The sequence below is a fragment of the Clarias gariepinus genome, chromosome 1 (genome assembly GCF_024256425.1).
Source record: "Clarias gariepinus isolate MV-2021 ecotype Netherlands chromosome 1, CGAR_prim_01v2, whole genome shotgun sequence".
Taxonomy (NCBI): domain Eukaryota; kingdom Metazoa; phylum Chordata; class Actinopteri; order Siluriformes; family Clariidae; genus Clarias; species Clarias gariepinus.
Window position 1 is genome coordinate 12,645,001 of NC_071100.1, and position 17,167 is coordinate 12,662,167.

The 17,167-nt window shown below is 41.6% G+C and overlaps 1 protein-coding gene across 1 annotated transcript in view; it reads left to right on the forward strand.

Annotated features, from left to right (window-relative positions):
- The window catches only part of phlpp1 (PH domain and leucine rich repeat protein phosphatase 1), a 55,036-nt gene that overhangs the window by 25,591 nt on the left and 12,278 nt on the right, over positions 1–17,167 (forward strand). Inside the window, exons 2-6 of the mRNA XM_053493686.1 lie at positions 6,063–6,259; positions 7,870–7,995; positions 9,692–9,840; positions 12,876–13,022; positions 13,961–14,188. Coding sequence (XP_053349661.1) covers positions 6,063–6,259; positions 7,870–7,995; positions 9,692–9,840; positions 12,876–13,022; positions 13,961–14,188 — 847 coding nt within the window. The remainder of the gene's footprint in view (positions 1–6,062; positions 6,260–7,869; positions 7,996–9,691; positions 9,841–12,875; positions 13,023–13,960; positions 14,189–17,167) is intronic.

Consider the following 17,167-nt stretch of genomic DNA (forward strand, 5'->3'; position numbering starts at 1 on the left):
CACAAAACAAACTGGAAGAGCGCTAGACTTGCAAGTGTCCGGGTTTCTGTCTCCGTCTCTTCCTGTAGCTCTGTATCAGCCTGCTGGAATTCATGATGTGACTACGGTGTGTGTGTGTGTGTGTGTGTGTGTGTGTGTGTGTGTGTGTGTGTGTGTCCCACAGAGCTGATTAAGAGGAAATAGGCGTGCAAATAATCACAAGAAATTAAAGAATTCAGGAGTCAGTATCAGTAGGCGACAAAATAATTAGATAATGATGATCATCTCTCAGGGTGTTTTTTTTTTTTAACATCACGTGACTTAGAAATTAAATGCTTCTTCCAGAATGTGTATCCAGACAGATAGAGATGGAGAGATTTACAGTATAGAAAGGAAGAGACGGCCAGACAGAGTGAGATGGTGACGGATAAAGTGATGATGGACATGGAGGAGGATAAACGAAGACAGACAGACAGACATAGAGGGAGACGGGTGGATGCTGAGAGGGAGACAGAAAGACTGATGTATGGATGGGTGGACACACAAAGAGTAAGAGAGTTGGAAAGGGAGAAAGATGGATGGACCGTGAGGTGGAGAGTCAGATATATAAAGAGGGTGAATGGACAGAGAGAAAGGGAGATGGAGTTACATAGAGGGAGAGGGACGGGGGGGGGGGGGATTATAGACGGATCGATAGTGAAGTTGATAGTCAGGTATAGAGAGAGAGAGAGAGAGAGAGAGATGGACAGAAAGGAAGATGGACATGTGCAGAGAGAGAGACAGACCGATAGAGAGACGGATAGATCGATAGAGAGAGAGAGAGAGAGAGAAAAAGTCAGATGGAAAGACAAAGATAGATAGAAAGAAAGAGAGAGACTGATGGACAGAGAAAGACAGATAGATAGAGAGACAGTCAGACGTAGGGCAAGCTGCACGCTGATTGGCTGTTGTCGTATTGTTCTGCTGTGTGATTGGCTCTTGGATTAATCCATATCGTTAAATCAAAAAGATGTCTAGAGCTGATCATCGTTATTAAAATAAAATAAATCGCGATTCGATATGATATCGTTTATCGGCCCAGCCCTAGTCAGACGGTTAGAATAGTCTCTGATTGGACGAGGCAGTGCAGGCTGATTAATCGTTGAACATCTATAGATAATAGGAACAAAACGTTAATTCTAGTAAATCCCTTTTGAAACAGTGTGTGTGTGTGTGTGTGCGTGTAAAAGCACGTGTGCACGTGCAACAAGTCGCGTTTGTATCTTGCCGGCCCAGGCCTTCGTGCCAGACTGTCAGTGAGACGTTCATCAGGAAATTAATTATCCGCGTAGCACACCGCTAATGAGAGGACGTGAAAGCAGAGCGACAGATGGAGAGACGGGAGGAGGTGGTGGTGAGACGGAGGGAGGGGGTGGAGCGGTGGACAGATTCCTGCAGGCGCCTCGGAGAAGCTCTCAGATTGGGAGTGTGTCCACACACACACACACACCTGTGAGAGTGGAAGAGGAGGTTTATTCTCTAACGCAGAGCTCGCTGTCTGATTTAAGCGTGTGTTCTGTGAGACCTCCAGCAGTGAAGCAGACCACCTCCACATCCTTAATCCCACTCTCGTCCACCTGTCCCCACCCCCGTCACATGTGCTGACTGGACAAGAGGCGCATCCAATCCCAGACGAGCGCTCTGGACCACGAGTGTCTCCAGACAGAGTCTTAATATTAAAGTTCCATGAATGAAAAGGGATGATGGTCCTGTCCTGTCACCACATTCATCTCCAGTCATCCTTCATCATCTCCATAGTCCCAGTAATCCCCCGTCATCCCAGCCCCCGCCCCCCCCATCATTCTCGTCATCACAGTCAACTCCATCACATTCATCCCCCATCAGTCCCGTCATCCCAGTTAGATCCATCACCCCCTTCATTCCTTTCATCTCTGTTTTCCCAGTCAACTCTATCACATTCATCCTCATCATCCCAGGCATTTCCCGTCTTTCCAGTCATTCAGGTTAGCCACATCATCCCAGTCAACTCCCGTCATACTCTCCATTCGCTTCATCCCGGTCATTCCAGTCAACCCCATATCCTATCACCCTATCATTTGCTTCTCCTGTTTATTCCAGTCATCCTTATCATCCAGTCATCCTTATCCACGTATCATCTTTGTCATCACCGTCATCAGTCATCACCATCATCATCATCCAGTTGTCATCCCCGTCATCCTTATCATCCAGTTGTCATCACCGTCATTCTGGTCATCCCTGTCATCAGTCATCCTTATCCAGGCGTCATTTTTATCATCAGTCATCACCATCATCCTTATCATCCAGTTGTCATCCTTGTCATCCCCGTCGTCAGTCATCCTCGTCATCCCGTCACCTTCTCTAGTCGACTGGTGTAATTAGTTCTGCTGGTTTTTCTTTGGTCCAGTGTTTACTGTAAATATTCTCACACCTGTATATGTATACTGGGATTACTGTAGACCTGGCACTAGTTTAACTCTTACTGCAGCACTTACACTGTGTGTGTGTGTGTGTGTGTGTGTGTGTGTGTGTGTGGTGAGTATTTATTCTCTGGCGCAGCATGCGCGTCACTCCATTGCGTTGTGCTAGTACAATAGGCGTGATGCTTCAACCTGAGCCACAGACGTCCAGAAATCTGTAAACAAAACCAAAACGTAACCCGGCTCAGGGGCATGCGGCTATGAGATACGCTAATGCTACGATATGCTAGCGATGCTAATAGATACGTCAGCTGGTGGGTTTTTATAGAGGGTGTCTCCTGAAACCGTCGCATCGATGTTCCTTTAAACGGACGGTTATGAAATGAGCAGAGTCACGTACACGGGATCTGAGGAGACATGAGTCTATCTTGTCAAGATCATATGGGGTATAAACACACACATAATTAAAGGTGCTATAAATAACCTGTAATGATAAAATCCAACAACGGGGTAAAAGTGTGTATGAGACTGAAGCACCGATGTCTGTGAGATGGACACGGAGACGGCGAGAGAGTGAGAGAGATATAAGGGTGCTGTGTGTATCAGACTGTGGTGCTTCAGTCTGCTAACTGATAGATGATTCAGAAAAATGAAGTAGTGGAGACAGGAGGACCGAGCAACACACACAGAGAGACAAACAGGGATGTAGAGACAAGAATAAACTAAAGGAAGAAAGAGCAGACGGATAGATGCGACGATGGTCGGACAGGATCGATAGAGGATAGAGACATGCGGAAGGAAGCAACGGGCATGAGACATGGACATGGACAAAGAAGGAGACAGACAGGCACCTGAAGAGACGGAGAGAGTTTAGATGTAGATCGGCTGCAGTATGTGGGTCAGGACTCTAGTGTACATTGTGCTCTGTGTGTGTGTGTGTGTGTGTGTGTAGCCCAGTTTACAGTGAGGACATCTCTGTCTCTCTCTCAGGGAATCACTAATGAGCTACAGTTTGGGGACATGGCCTTATTCTCTCCGTGTGAGCAGCACTGTAACACACCCGTGTGTGTGTGTGTGTGTGTGTGTGCATTCATTTCCCCATTTTAAACTAATATATACATCCTAAAAAAAATAAAATAAAACGCTTGCCTTTGTATCATATGGTGTAGAAAATTATTGGCACCCTTTTGTGTATTGACCTTATCAGCCAAAACACAAGTTTTTATGCTGATTTATTTATTCTAATTTATTCCTTTATGTTATACATATAAAACCGAATGGTTTTATACATTTCCCCCAAAATTTCCTTTTTTTGATCAGTGTTGTACTGTCTCACTTCTATTCCAATTCCAATAATCATTTAAAATGCAAACCATTCATATTTCTATAAGAGTAATGATACTAAAATTCCTGGAAGTTTCTGAAAGCATGTGACCTGTAATAAAAATCGTTGATTAAAAAAAGAAAAAAATACAGTAAATATATCTATAGTGTCCGTAACCGTGTCGAATTCATGTTGCATTATCTTTCATTCTTGGCATTTTTAGTATAATAGACTTTTTCACGTTCATGTGAAATTGAAATCGGCACTTTGATCTAAATGACAGTTATGACCGTTGAAAGATTTGAATTTTGAAAAGAAATAAACGGACACTACGGCCATAAAAGGGCATGATGTTGTATTTAGTGAACGTGATTCTTTTTTGTCTGATAAAAATATAAACTGTTTTATGAAAAAATGGTGTTTATATGATCGATCAGAGAATTCAGAAACTTTTTCACCTAATCTAATCTAATAAACAAATACCACACACACACACACACACACACAGACATTTTGCGGCAGTGCACCCATGCTTATTATCATTATTGTTAATATTTTGCAGCATTAACTATTTTTATTCATGTACACACATTCATGTGCCACACACACACACACACACACACACACACACACACACACACACACACACACACATATATTGGTTCGGAGCTTCAAACTCTCACTTCCTGTATGAGAATCAAATTATATCTTTGTGTGTGTGTGTGTGTGTGTGTGTGTGTGTACATATATAAATACGTTTGCTGCTTCTGAAGCTTATAGATGTTAATGTGATGTTATAGACTTGATGTTTATTTGTTGTTGTTGTTTCCTGAACCAGCACAGAAGGAAGGAAGCCATATAAAGTGGCCCACAGCTTACTTGCTCCCTAACTCCTACACCCTACACCACGCCCCCTTCAGTAGTGTACACTTCCACACTGTCTCCCTCACACTTTGTGCATGCCATTAAACTCAGGCGAACGCTATAGCGCAAAACCCTCGTCGCTATAGAGATCATCATTTGAATCAGTCCCTAGAAGGCGTCCCTAGATTAGCCCCGCCCCCCCCCAGCTCGACCCTGCTACTCGCTCGTCTTCGCTTCCTGTCAGAGGAAACTCTGGAGATATAAATAGGTCCGGTCCGTGTTGCCATCGATGGCTGACGCCACGCGGTTCACTCCGTCATTCCCCTGACCGACCCGAAAGCAGGTGGGGTTCCTCTTCAGCCGCTCAGGACTTGAGTGCGCTAAAAGCGTGAACCGCGCGCCTTTGCTTGGGTTCCCTGCTGTTTCCCGTGCTCGTGTAAACAGGACGTCCTGGCAGGATCTCAGGCGGGAGGGTTGAGGGTTTATTCTACTGCCGTCCTCTTCCTCCTTCGTCCTGTACACTCATCCATGCGCTCTTTATCTGGCTGCTGTGTTCGGGTGGAGGGACACCGTCTCGGACGTGGGACGTTTATTGTTCCACGTTCCAGTGTTTTACATTTGTTCTCTTTTCTATTTCTGTCTGTTAAATGAGAACTAGATAGTTAGAATGACGCAGTTGTTCCATGAACGTCATGGTTCAGAGTCAGTCAGATATTTTAACGTCCTCAATAAGCAGATCTCAAAGATTTTCCTTTTCGTTAATGGCGGTAAAGCTGAAATTCTGGAATATAAACAACAGAATCCCAACCAGTCAGGATGAAGAGGCATTCCTCCACCAACCTAATATTTGTGTTGCCTAATTCTTCAGAAAACATTTCACCTTAAATGACAAACTACAGTATGTCCCCTACATGCAAACATTCGAGGTACGAAGGCAAAAAAAAGCTTTAAAGCAGTGCCGATGTAGCTGGTACCGCTAAGACACAATGAGCTATAACCATGAAGACAAAAGTGAAAATAATTGAAAGAACTGAGCGAGGTAAAAAAGATGGCAGAAATCATGAAAGATCATGGGACGTGTTAGTTTCACACTGTGTATAGCCGACTATGTCCGTATCCTAGTACCTGGACAGTGTCCGCCGAACTTACGAACAAATCAGACTTACAAACTCGTTGGTATGTTGGGAAATTGCAGTATTGTATAGCTTTAAACCAGATTGACCTGTATGGCTTTCATTAACGGTATGTTTTAAACCATAAATAATAATAATAATAATAATAAATAACCAAGCTAGCTAACCTAGCTTATTATTATTATTTTTTTTTTAAAAGACGTCATTTAAAAGCAAGGAACTCGGATGAAGTTTAGACTTAAAATATTCAGCATTTTATATTGTGTTTCTTGTTGCTGCTCTGTTCGTTTATCGTAAACCAAGTGTGTGTGTGTCTGTCTGCAGGCAAGCCGTACAACGTGGCCAGTTCGGAGCGCGTGCAGCTCTCCGGGACGTACAACGTACGCAAAGGCAAACTGCAGCTGCCCGTCAACCGCTGGAGCCGCCGGCACGTCATCCTGTGCGGCACGTGTCTGATGGTGTCCTCGATCAAAGCCAGCCACGCCGGCAAAATGCACATCCTGCCCCTGATCGGGGGAAAGGTAACGCCCTACACTGTTCAGAATGCACGCCCCGCCCCTTACAGGGGAAAGTCGGATACAGCGACAAAGTAACACGTCGTTAAACTGTTCTACATGCCTCTAATAGAGGCGCAATTTTCACAGCTTAAAGTATTCAAAATGATTATCTTGCCTCCAATAGTAACAAGTTAGTCAAATTAAAATGCACATCTTACCACTTATAAGAGTGATATTAGCAACTCAAATAAACAACAAAATAAAATGAGCATTCTGCCTCTAATAGAGGCAGTATCGGCAACCTAATTTAAATAAAAAGCCCAGTCTGCCTCTAATAAAGTTAATGCTAAGAATTTACTATTTACTAATAATTGAAAATGCACACCTCGCGACATTAACAACTTATTTAAAATAAACTGCACATCATACCTCTAATAGAGGCAATATTAACAACTTAATCTAAATTAAACACGCATTCTGCCTCTAATGGAGGCAGTTGTAACAAATTAATTTAAAAAAGGCATTTCCTACCTTTACTGGTGGTGATATTAACAACTTAAATATAAACACTAAATAAAATGTACATCCTGACTCTAATAGAGGGTATATTAAGAACTTGAAATATTCAAAAGACAATAAGAAGTAAGTGCAATAAGAACATCTTGTGGTAAATAAAATGCACATTTTGCCTCTGATGGAGGCAGCGGTGACAACTTATTGTAAATAAAATACACATCCCGCTTCTAATCATTAGAAACGTAACTGCTGAAAATGTACATCCTGCCTCTAATAAAGGCAATGGGCACAACTTAATCTAAATCAAATACACAAACTGCCTCTAATAGAGGCAATATAAACAACTTAATTTTATTAAAAAGTCCTACCTCTGATAGAGGTAACACTAACAATTTAATTAAACAACCTAATTAAATGCACGTCCTTCCTCTGAAATACATCCTGCCTCTAATAGAGGCACTAGGAACAACCTTCTCTGCACGTTCTGCCTCGTATTGAAGGAAAGGTAAGGAATTAAATGTTTCAAAATGCACATCCTGCCTCTTAATGGAGGCAGTGGTAACGATCCGAGTCGTACTAAAACGCACATCCTGCCCGTGAAGGTAAAGATAAATTAAATTGTTAGTATTTCCTCTTCTTTTTAATTAAATTAAGTTCTTAATATTCCCTCTATTAGAGTCAGGATGTATATTTTATTTAGTGTTTATATTTAAGTTGTAAACGTTCTGCCTTTAAAGAAGGACGATGTCATTGGAATTGAATGACTTTGATCTTCGAACCCTTATGACTTTAGTTAGGGTGTGGAGATGGAGTTCGGACTCATCCCCTTTCGGCCTCTACTCGCTGTTGTGCTCTTCAGGTTAATTGTTAACTGCGTTTATTTATTTTTATGTAACGTGATGTACTGATGAGATGATTCCTTCGTGGTCCTAAAAATGTAGATTTTAAAAGCCCTGGGTCGAATTAAAATGCAGGTCGTTACATCATTGCCTTGGGGGGAAAAAAACAAAAAAACCCAAACTTTATGACCTTTAATAACCTTACATCTTTGTGGTACTGCCTGAAGGTGATATTGTTTTTCTGTGTGTGTGTGTGTGTGTGTGTGTGTGTGTGTGTAGGTAGAGGAGGTGAAGAAACACAGCCACTGTTTGGCCTTCAGCTCAGCCGGACCTCAGAGTCAGACCTACTACATCAGCTTCGACAGCTTCACAGAGCACCTGCGCTGGCACCGTCACGCCGCCAAGGTGTGTGTGTGTGTGTGTGTGTGTTCATAAATTCACCCTTTGCCCACTTTAGTAACTTTAGTACACAGAAAGCCATTTTTAAACCTTTCCATGTGTCACCTGGTGTAGGAAAGCAAGTCCAGATCCACAGACTTCGCGTTGTGGTGTAAACTGATCTGTGGTGTTGGTGGTGTGTGTTGAGGTGTTGATTAGTGCTGTACATGGTGTTGGGTGTGACAGGGTGGTGTGGTGTGGCATGTGATGCGTGTTTAATGTTGTGTGGCGGTGTTAAATGTGGTGTTTGTCACTTGATGTTGGAGGGTGTGGGGCCAGGATCTGTCACGCGGTGTCACGAAGGTGTTTGTAATGTCGGGCGTCGCGTCAGTAGTGGGTTTGTTGCGTTGGCGTTGAATAATGCTGTGGTGTTTGGTGTTGGCGTCTCTCGCAGGTGTTGTGATAAATGTCGTAATGTCACATGGTACAGTGTAACTGATGTCACCCAGGTGTGTGTCGTTGGGTGACTCGGGGATGTGGTGGTGTTCGTCGTGTCTCATCTTGTGCGATTTCGTGCTTGATGTGGTGTTGAAGCATGTGGTGGTGTTTGTAACGTCTGGAGTGGTCGTGTCACATGATGTGTCTGTGGCACAGTGTAGTATTGCATTGTGGTCTTGAATGATGAAGTGGTGTTTGTAGTTTCTTGTGTTGTCGTGTCATTAAGTGTAGTGTCGTGAGGTGGTGTTGGAGGATCCGGTGGTGGTTATAATGTAGTGTTTTTGATGCACAATCATGTGTGCTTTAAGATCTTAAAGTTGGGAATAACACAGAGTACAGATGAGTGTTACTGTACAGTGAAACACACACACACACACACACACACACACACACACACGCTCTCCTCTGCCTCTGAACCCAAGTAGGGCAGAATCAGCTGGTCTATTTCCCTCTGCTTTTCTCAGAAACAACCTCGTAGTGTCAGCTGTGTTCATCCCAGAGGGAGGAGAGAGAGGAAGAGGAGAAGAGGAGAAGAAGAGAGAAAGAGGGGGGAGAGAGAGAGAGACAGAGGAGGAGAGACAGAGAAAGAGAGAGAGAGATAGAGAGAAGGCAAGAGAGCCAGACAGAGAGAAGGAGGGAGTTAAAAGGGGGTGGGAGAGGAGGGGGAGAGAATGGAGGAGAAAGAGATGGAGAGGTGAAGAGAGAGAGAGCGGTGGAGCGAGGGAGACAGTGAGCAACAGAAAGAGGGAGAACGGAGAGATTGTAGAGTCAGTAAACCTTATTGAGATCTTCAAAAGATTTAGAATCGTTGTTGTCGTTGTTGTCGTCACATAGTATCGGACTGTATGACATGATGTCTGATCTGTGGTTAGTGTCGTGTGGTGTTGTGTAGATTCATGCCATGTCACCTGTTAATGTGTGTGTTGTGTTACTGTTCATCAGGTTGTGTGTTGTCATGAGGTGTTATGGCACGTGCGTTATGTGGTGGTGTATCAGGTTGTGTGTGACACTACAATAACAAACACAATACAAACACACGTTGTATAGGTTTTTCACTTGCTTGTGATAACGAGTTTTGCTGTGTGTGTGTGTGTGTGTGTGTGCGCGTGTGCGCGCTTAAGTAAATGCTAATGGATTAAGTTGAAATGGTGTGTCTTTTTCTCATTACAGTCAAATTATATTTAATCTCTCTCTCTCTCCCTCTCTCTCTCTCTCTCTTTTTCAGATGGTGTCCCAGAGGATCAGTTCAGTGGACCTGTCGTGCTGTAGTTTGGAGAAACTTCCCCCCAACTTGCTCTACAGCCACGACCTCACTCACCTCAACCTGAAACACAACTTCCTCCCCGCCGACGGCTCGCTGCAGCAGCTTCAGAGGTGTGTGAGCACTCGCCCGCATTCGTAGAAACACGCATGAGCCGTTACATTTGAGTGCTGAATCCAAGCAAGAAGAAAAAAAATCCCAACAATTTCAGTCAGAATTATATTTCAGTTCTGACTTTTTTTCCCTCCGAGTTCTGACTTTATATCAAGGATTAATTCATAAAATTTTAAAAGTTAGTATTCTTGGGAGAAAAATCAAGTCTGAGGAGAAAAAAAGTCTAATAGGAATTCTAAAGCAAAAAAAAAACTAATCGGGAATTCTGAGGCAAAAAAAATCAAATTGGGAATTCTGAGGCAAAAAAATCTAATTGGGAGTTCTGAGGCAAAAACAAGTCTAATGAGAATTCTAAGGCAAAAAAATATATAAAATAGGGAATTCTGAGGCAAAAAAAATCTAATAGGGATTTCTGAGGCAAAAAAATCTAATTTGGAATTCTGAGGCAAAAATCTAATCGGGAATTCTAAGGCAAAAAAAATCTAATGGGAATTCTGAGGCAAAAAAATCTAATTGGGAATTCTGAGGCAAAAAAATCTTATTTTGGGAATTCTGAGGCAAAAAAAAGTCTAATGAGAATTCTAAGGCAAAAAATATATAAAATAGGGAATTCTGAGGCAAAAAAATCTAATAGGGATTTCTGAGGCAAAAAAATCTAATTTGGAATTCTGAGGCAAAAATCTAATCGGGAATTCTAAGGCAAAAAAAATCTAATGGGAATTCTGAGGCAAAAAAATCTAATTGGGAATTCTGAGGCAAAAACAAGTTTAAAGAGAATTCTGAGGCAAAAACAAGTTTAAAGAGAATTCTGAGGCAAAAACAAGTTTAAAGAGAATTCTGAGGCAAAAACAAGTCTAATAAGAATTCTAAGGCAAAAAAATATATAAAATAGGGAATTCTAAGGCAAAAAAATCTAATAGGGATTTCTGAGGCAAAAAAAAATCCAATTTGGAATTCTGAGGCAAAAATCTAATCGGGAATTCTAAGGCAAAAAAATCTAATCGGGAATTCTGAGGCCAAAAAATCTAATTGGGAATTCTGAGGTCAAAAAATCTAATTGGGAATTCTGAGGCCAAAAAAATCTAATTGGGAATTCTGAGGCAAAAAAATCTAATTGGGAATTCTGAGGCAAAAAAATCTAATTGGGAATTCTGAGGCAAAAAAATCTAATTGGGAATTCTGAGGCAAAAAAATCTAATTGGGAATTCTGAGGCAAAAAAAATCTAATAGGGAATTCTTTGGCAAAAACAAGTTTAAAGAGAATTCTGAGGCAAAAACAAGTCCAATAAGAATTCTAAGGCAAAAAAATCTAATAGGGATTTCTGAGGCAAAAAAATCTAATTTGGAATTCTGAGGCAAAAATCTAATCGGGAATTCTGAGGCAAAAAAATCAAATGGGAATTCTGAGGCGAAAAAAAATCTAATTGGGAATTCTGAGGCAAAAAAATCTAATTGGGAATTCTGAGGCCAAAAAATCTAATTGGGAATTCTGAGGCAAAAAAATCTAATGGGAATTCTGAGGCGAAAAAAAATCTAATTGGGAATTCTGAGGCGAAAAAAAATCTAATTGGGAATTCTGAGGCAAAAAAAATCTAATAGGGAATTCTGTGGCAAAAACAAGTTTAAAGAGAATTCTGAGGCAAAAACAAGTCCAATAAGAATTCTGAGGCAAAAAAAATCGAATCGGGGAATTCTGTGGCAAAAATAATCTAATCGGGAATTCTGTGGCAAAAAAAATCGAATTGGGAATTCTAAGGCAAAAAAAATCTAATCGGGAATTCTGAGGCAAAAAAAATCTAATGGAAACTCTGAGGCAAAAAAAACCTAATGAGAATTCTGAGGCAAAAAAAATGTAATCAGGAATTTTTTTAAGGTAAAGTGCAGGTTAATTTGTTTGATTTTTACTTAATATTTTGTGTAAAAAATGTATTTATTTTTTTGGGCTGTGGAACGAATAATTTGAATTTCCATTTAAAATTCGATTTGGTTTACGAGTGTTTTGAAATACGAGCCCGCTTCCCGAACGAATTATGTTCGTAAATTCGAGGTTCCACTGTATGTTACAGTCTCAAGTCAATAAATCTTATAATTTGGTTTATATTTAATCACAAAATGAAACATTAGCATTGAAAAGAAAACATCTGAAAAATGTAATGCTTTACAGTTTTAAATTCAGAAAAGATTTTAACGTCTAAAATCAGCTATTTCAAATGATTGACAGGTGATTGAAGCCAGTAGAACACTTGTGTTATCAGACTGATTCATCACAGAGTCAATATTACATCATTACGAGGCTCAGCTCTGTTCATGGGTTGTTAGTAAGTAAGTAAAGGGCAAAGTTAAAAACGTCCAGACATCTGACAGTCTGACGTGTGTGTGTCTGTGTGTGTGTGTGTGTGTGTGAGAGAGAGACAGAGAGAGAAAGCATGTGGGTGGCCTTTTGTTTCTCTGTAAACACACCTCACACATGCCTTTATATATCCCACTTTGCCATCTCTTTCTCTCTCTCTCTCTCTCTCACACACACACACACACACACACACACACACACACACACACACACACACACACACAGACAGTCTCTCAGACCGGTGTTGTTGTTGTTATTAGGATTTTCCACCCGTGTACTCTTCAGTAAAGCTGCATTCCTGCAGAGAGAGGCCTGATTGTTTTCTTTCAAAACCTTCGACCTTGTTTGTAATCATATTTACCCAAGCACAAAAGCTTCAAAGCACTGTTGCCCTCACCAGCACCACGGCATGCTGGGTAAAAAAAATAAAAAATCCCTCAGCTGTGTGAATGTTCAGCAATGCAACTATAGTCCCATAGAGTCCTAGAGCTGGGAGAGACGCAGTAGGGTGTGTGTGTGTGTGTGTGTGTGTGTGTGTGTGTGTGTAGGATATATGTGACTTTTTGTTGAACCCGTGAGTAAGCACAGTCACTGTCATTTCAAACTAAAGTATTTCTTCAACACTCACTAATCTCTGTGTGTGTTTGTGTGTGTGTTTGTGTGTGTGTTTGTGTGTGTGTGTAGGTTCTCTCGGTTACGGAGTCTGAACCTGTCCAATAACCAGCTGGGAACGTTCCCCCTGGCGCTGAGCTCCATCTCCACCCTCACCGAGCTCAACCTCAGCTGCAACTGCATCAGCGAGCTCCATCCCAGTGTGGGCAACATGACCAAGTGAGGGAGGGGCCGGGTGGGGAGGGGCGGGGTGTGGAGGGGCGGGGTTGAGGGGTCAAACATGGAGTGAGTTGTTCACATGTGATGCTACTGATATGATGAAAAGTTTACAGATGGATGGTGGAGGTTAAATTGGTGGACGTTTAAATAGTTTGAGTAGATGGATTTCTAGATAATCAGAAAAAAGTGAAGCTAGAGTGGTAGACGAAGGATGGACAGATACGAGTAATAGATGTTGACAGATATGGATGGATGGATGGATGGATGGATGACGGGTCGAAATGATTAATGATGAATAAGTAGAAGGATGGATAGAAGGAGGAACTGTGGGTAAGTTACGGGTGGAACATGGTCCTCAGTGACGAGTGATTAGATGATGAACAGATGAAATGATGGATGGATAGATGGATGGAAGGAAACTTGTATACATGGTGCAGTATAGGGATAGATGGATGGAACAGTATATGGATAAGAGTCTGAGTCAGGATACATGGTTGGATGGATGGATAGATACATGGTGAAGTGATAGATGGATTAGTGATGGAGGGATGGGTGGATAGATAGATTGGTCATTGAGGGATGGATGGCCGATGAGTCAGTAATGGGTGGACCGCAAATGGTGCAGAAAGGGTTGGATGGATGGATGGATGGATGGATGGATGGGTGGTTGGATGGATAGATGGATAGATATGTAGTGAAGTATAGAGAAGGATGGATAGATGGATAGGAAATAAGTCACAGTAAACCAGTGAGTCACGGAAGAGTCGATACAGGATGGAGGATGTTCGACTCGAGTGAACATTAAATATAAACGTCTTCTTATTTGTCACAGATTATGCAAGATTGTACATGAAGTGTCTGTGTTGTTACCATGGAGACAGTATTGTATTGGAACGAAGTATTGAGAAGTGTGTGTGTGTGTGTGTGTGGTGTTCCAGTCTGCAGACGTTGCTGTTGGACGGGAACACGTTGTCGGCGTTGCCGGAGGACTTGGGCTCGCTGCAGCGTCTCTGCTACCTCGGTCTGTCCTTCAACGAGTTCAGCGGCGTCCCGGCCGTCCTGGAGAGACTGAGCGCCGTCGAGCGCCTCTGCATGGCCGGGAACAGAGTGGAGCAGCTCGAGCTGCAGACCTTCCGCCTGCTGAGCATCAAATACGTCGACCTGCGGTACACACACACCATCACACACACACGCGACTAATAGTTTACAGAGCACGTCAGTTTGAAACGCCGTATTGCTCCTCTCGTCTCCGCCAAGAAAGAGAGAGCGGGGATAAATCTCTGCTCTAAAGATGTACTAGACCTGTCGTAGTGCAGCCACATGGAGAGAGAGAGAGAGAGAGAGAGAGTGGGAGCGAGAGTCTCCTGTCGACTAACACATGGAACGAAAATGATAATAGTAAACAATAATAATAAATAATAAACAATAATAATAATAACAACAACCAGCCTTGTTCGGACTGTTCAAGAGAATATTTATTTTATTTTTATTTATTTATAAATGCAAGTCGCCATAAAAAAAATGACAGAAGTGGTAATGACCGTGTTTGTGGAAAAAGTATTCGCCCCCCCTCCCTCTAATTTCCTCTGTTATTGCATATCTGTCAAGCGTCCTCACTTTGTATTAATACCAGCTCTAATATTACACACGTCAAACACAGAGTAACACGTTTCCTTTTTTTTCTTTTTTTAAAGATATTTACTTGTTGAATTTATCACTCATAAGAAAAAGTGTTAGCCCCCCCGTATCGGTTCTGTTTTTATCCATTACTGCATTTCGGTTACATTTAATGTCCTCAGATTTTGGACGCAATACGATATACAGTATAAAATCACATTTCTGTATCTACTGCGTGAAAACATTTATTATTACATATTTGCTGCACTGACCAGTTTTGGATTTTTATGTAAAATAAGATCAAAGGAACATTTTTTTTTTTTTTTTTAAAGGATTTTTGGATTTTTTTTTTGCCCCACAACATAGGTCAGAGTAAGTGCCTTTCCTTAGAGCCTAATGTTTCACTACTAATGGGAATAATCGGGAATAATAATAAATCATGGTAACACCGCGCTCGCAAACTAACTAATCCAAATATTAAAGAAATAAACTATGGAAAAAGATCACTGTCAAAAATACTTGTGCGTTAAAAAAAAATCTACGGCCAGGACAGCTTACAGATACGATCTCTCTCTCTCTCTTTCTCTCTTTACACATCTGTCCGTAATCAGCCACTCCCTCCAAAAGTATCGGAACGCCAAGGCCTGGTCCCCCCCCCCCCCCTTTTTTTCTCTGATACGAGGTTTTGTGTGTTTGTTACAATACAACTCTGAAATATACAAAACTCGTTTTTACAACTCCTGTGTTTCACGGACGAATTGCGAAATTACGCCCACGAATGCTGTGTGTTAAACCACTGTCAAAAATACGTCATCAAGGCCACATGCACAGGCATTACCATCCGAGGGAAGAGGAATCGATCCGGCGCATGCCAGATCAGCAGCCGAGCGGTCGTTTTTTTACGCACGAATATTTTTGACAGTGATCTTATTCCATAATAAACAGGTCTTTGGTCCTCGTTTAAAGATTGCTGTACGGACATCTCGAGGAAACTCTTTCACTAGGTAAATATTATCCGTGTAAACACTACTGGTTCTGTGTTGTCGGAAAATGTACACGTTGGCCCCACGTGGGGGTAACGTTAGCCGACTGAATTTTTCCTTCCATTCCTGATCATCAATAAACTGTGAGAACAAACGTGTCTCTCACTTTCTCATCCGCCTGTCTTCACTCCAGACACTTTTATTATCCGCTGTGTCTCCGTCTCTGATGAGGAGCGAGCTCTGATTGTCACATTTCATACGTTGTAAAGCATCGAACCAGTGATGACCAAGACAGAATTCTCAAATGTTTTCTCCAATGTAGTCGTTTCCAATAGGACGACTAAAATTATTCTAACCAATCAAAACGCAGTAGGCGGGATTTATCAGAAACATTCCGAAGCCTGACCAAGTTAGAGAGAGAAATATCTACTAGTTCTGCTCTATTTCTGGCAAATTAAACTCTTCACAGAGAGCGGAAACACTTCTTTCATCCATGTCAACACACATCCGATCGTATTAGATCAGCATCCATGAACACGGTTACAGTTAAGCCGGAATCTGTCCGGAATAATCGGAATGATTTCTAATGAATCGGAACAATAACATCCAGCTACTGAACTCCTTATGTGATAAACTGAGACTAATGAAACCTTAAAAAAACATGAATTTGATTTAAATAACAACAAAAATATCAACACCGACACCAGTGTGTGAAAAAGTAATAGCCCCCTTAGCACCAATTTTTCCACCAATATTAACTTATTTTTTTCCCCCCAAAAAAATTGAAATATAAAACCTTATTCCATTCATTCAACCTCGCGTCACACACACACACTCTCTCTCCTTAGTAATAGTTTTTTTCTGGACCAGAGCAGAATGAACGTTCCTCTCAAAGTCTCTTTCTTCCTCTCCCGACTTCCTGGCTGAGATTTTGGCAGCCTGGAACGAAGGCTCTCACTACATGTCTACTCGGCGACACTAACACGTTTCAGATGGAGACGCTTCCCATGCTCCACCCTGACACACTTGGAAGTTCTCATAACAAAGACAGGCATGGAGAGCTCGCAGCTGTGTCGCTATGGAAACGATTGGAAAATACGATCCTTGATAATAATTAAAACAAAAAAAAGACGTCAGGTCTTTTTAGTGTTGCTCCCGTCAGTGCTGTTGTTTAACGGAGTTTTGTTTTTGTTCTGTTGTACGTAATCCAGTTAGTCTGGAAAAAAAAAAAGTTTTTTAATTGTTGAGTTGATACACTCAACAATTTGATACACCATCGTGTTTTGTTTGTTCAATTCAAGTCGTTTGATGTAGATGAAAGTAATGGCACTCTTTAAAGGGAGAAGGAATCCAGTGGCTGAGCTTTGTTGCATTGTTAAAGGAATGGAGCATCATTTCACCATTTAGTCATGGCTTTCTTACCCTCTACATCTGCCTTTTATGACATTTTATGTGTGACTCTCGGCCGATCGGAATTTATCACGTGCATGAGTATAAAGAAAAGCTATGAACAAAAACATTCACATGTGTCTTTACTTTGTGAAA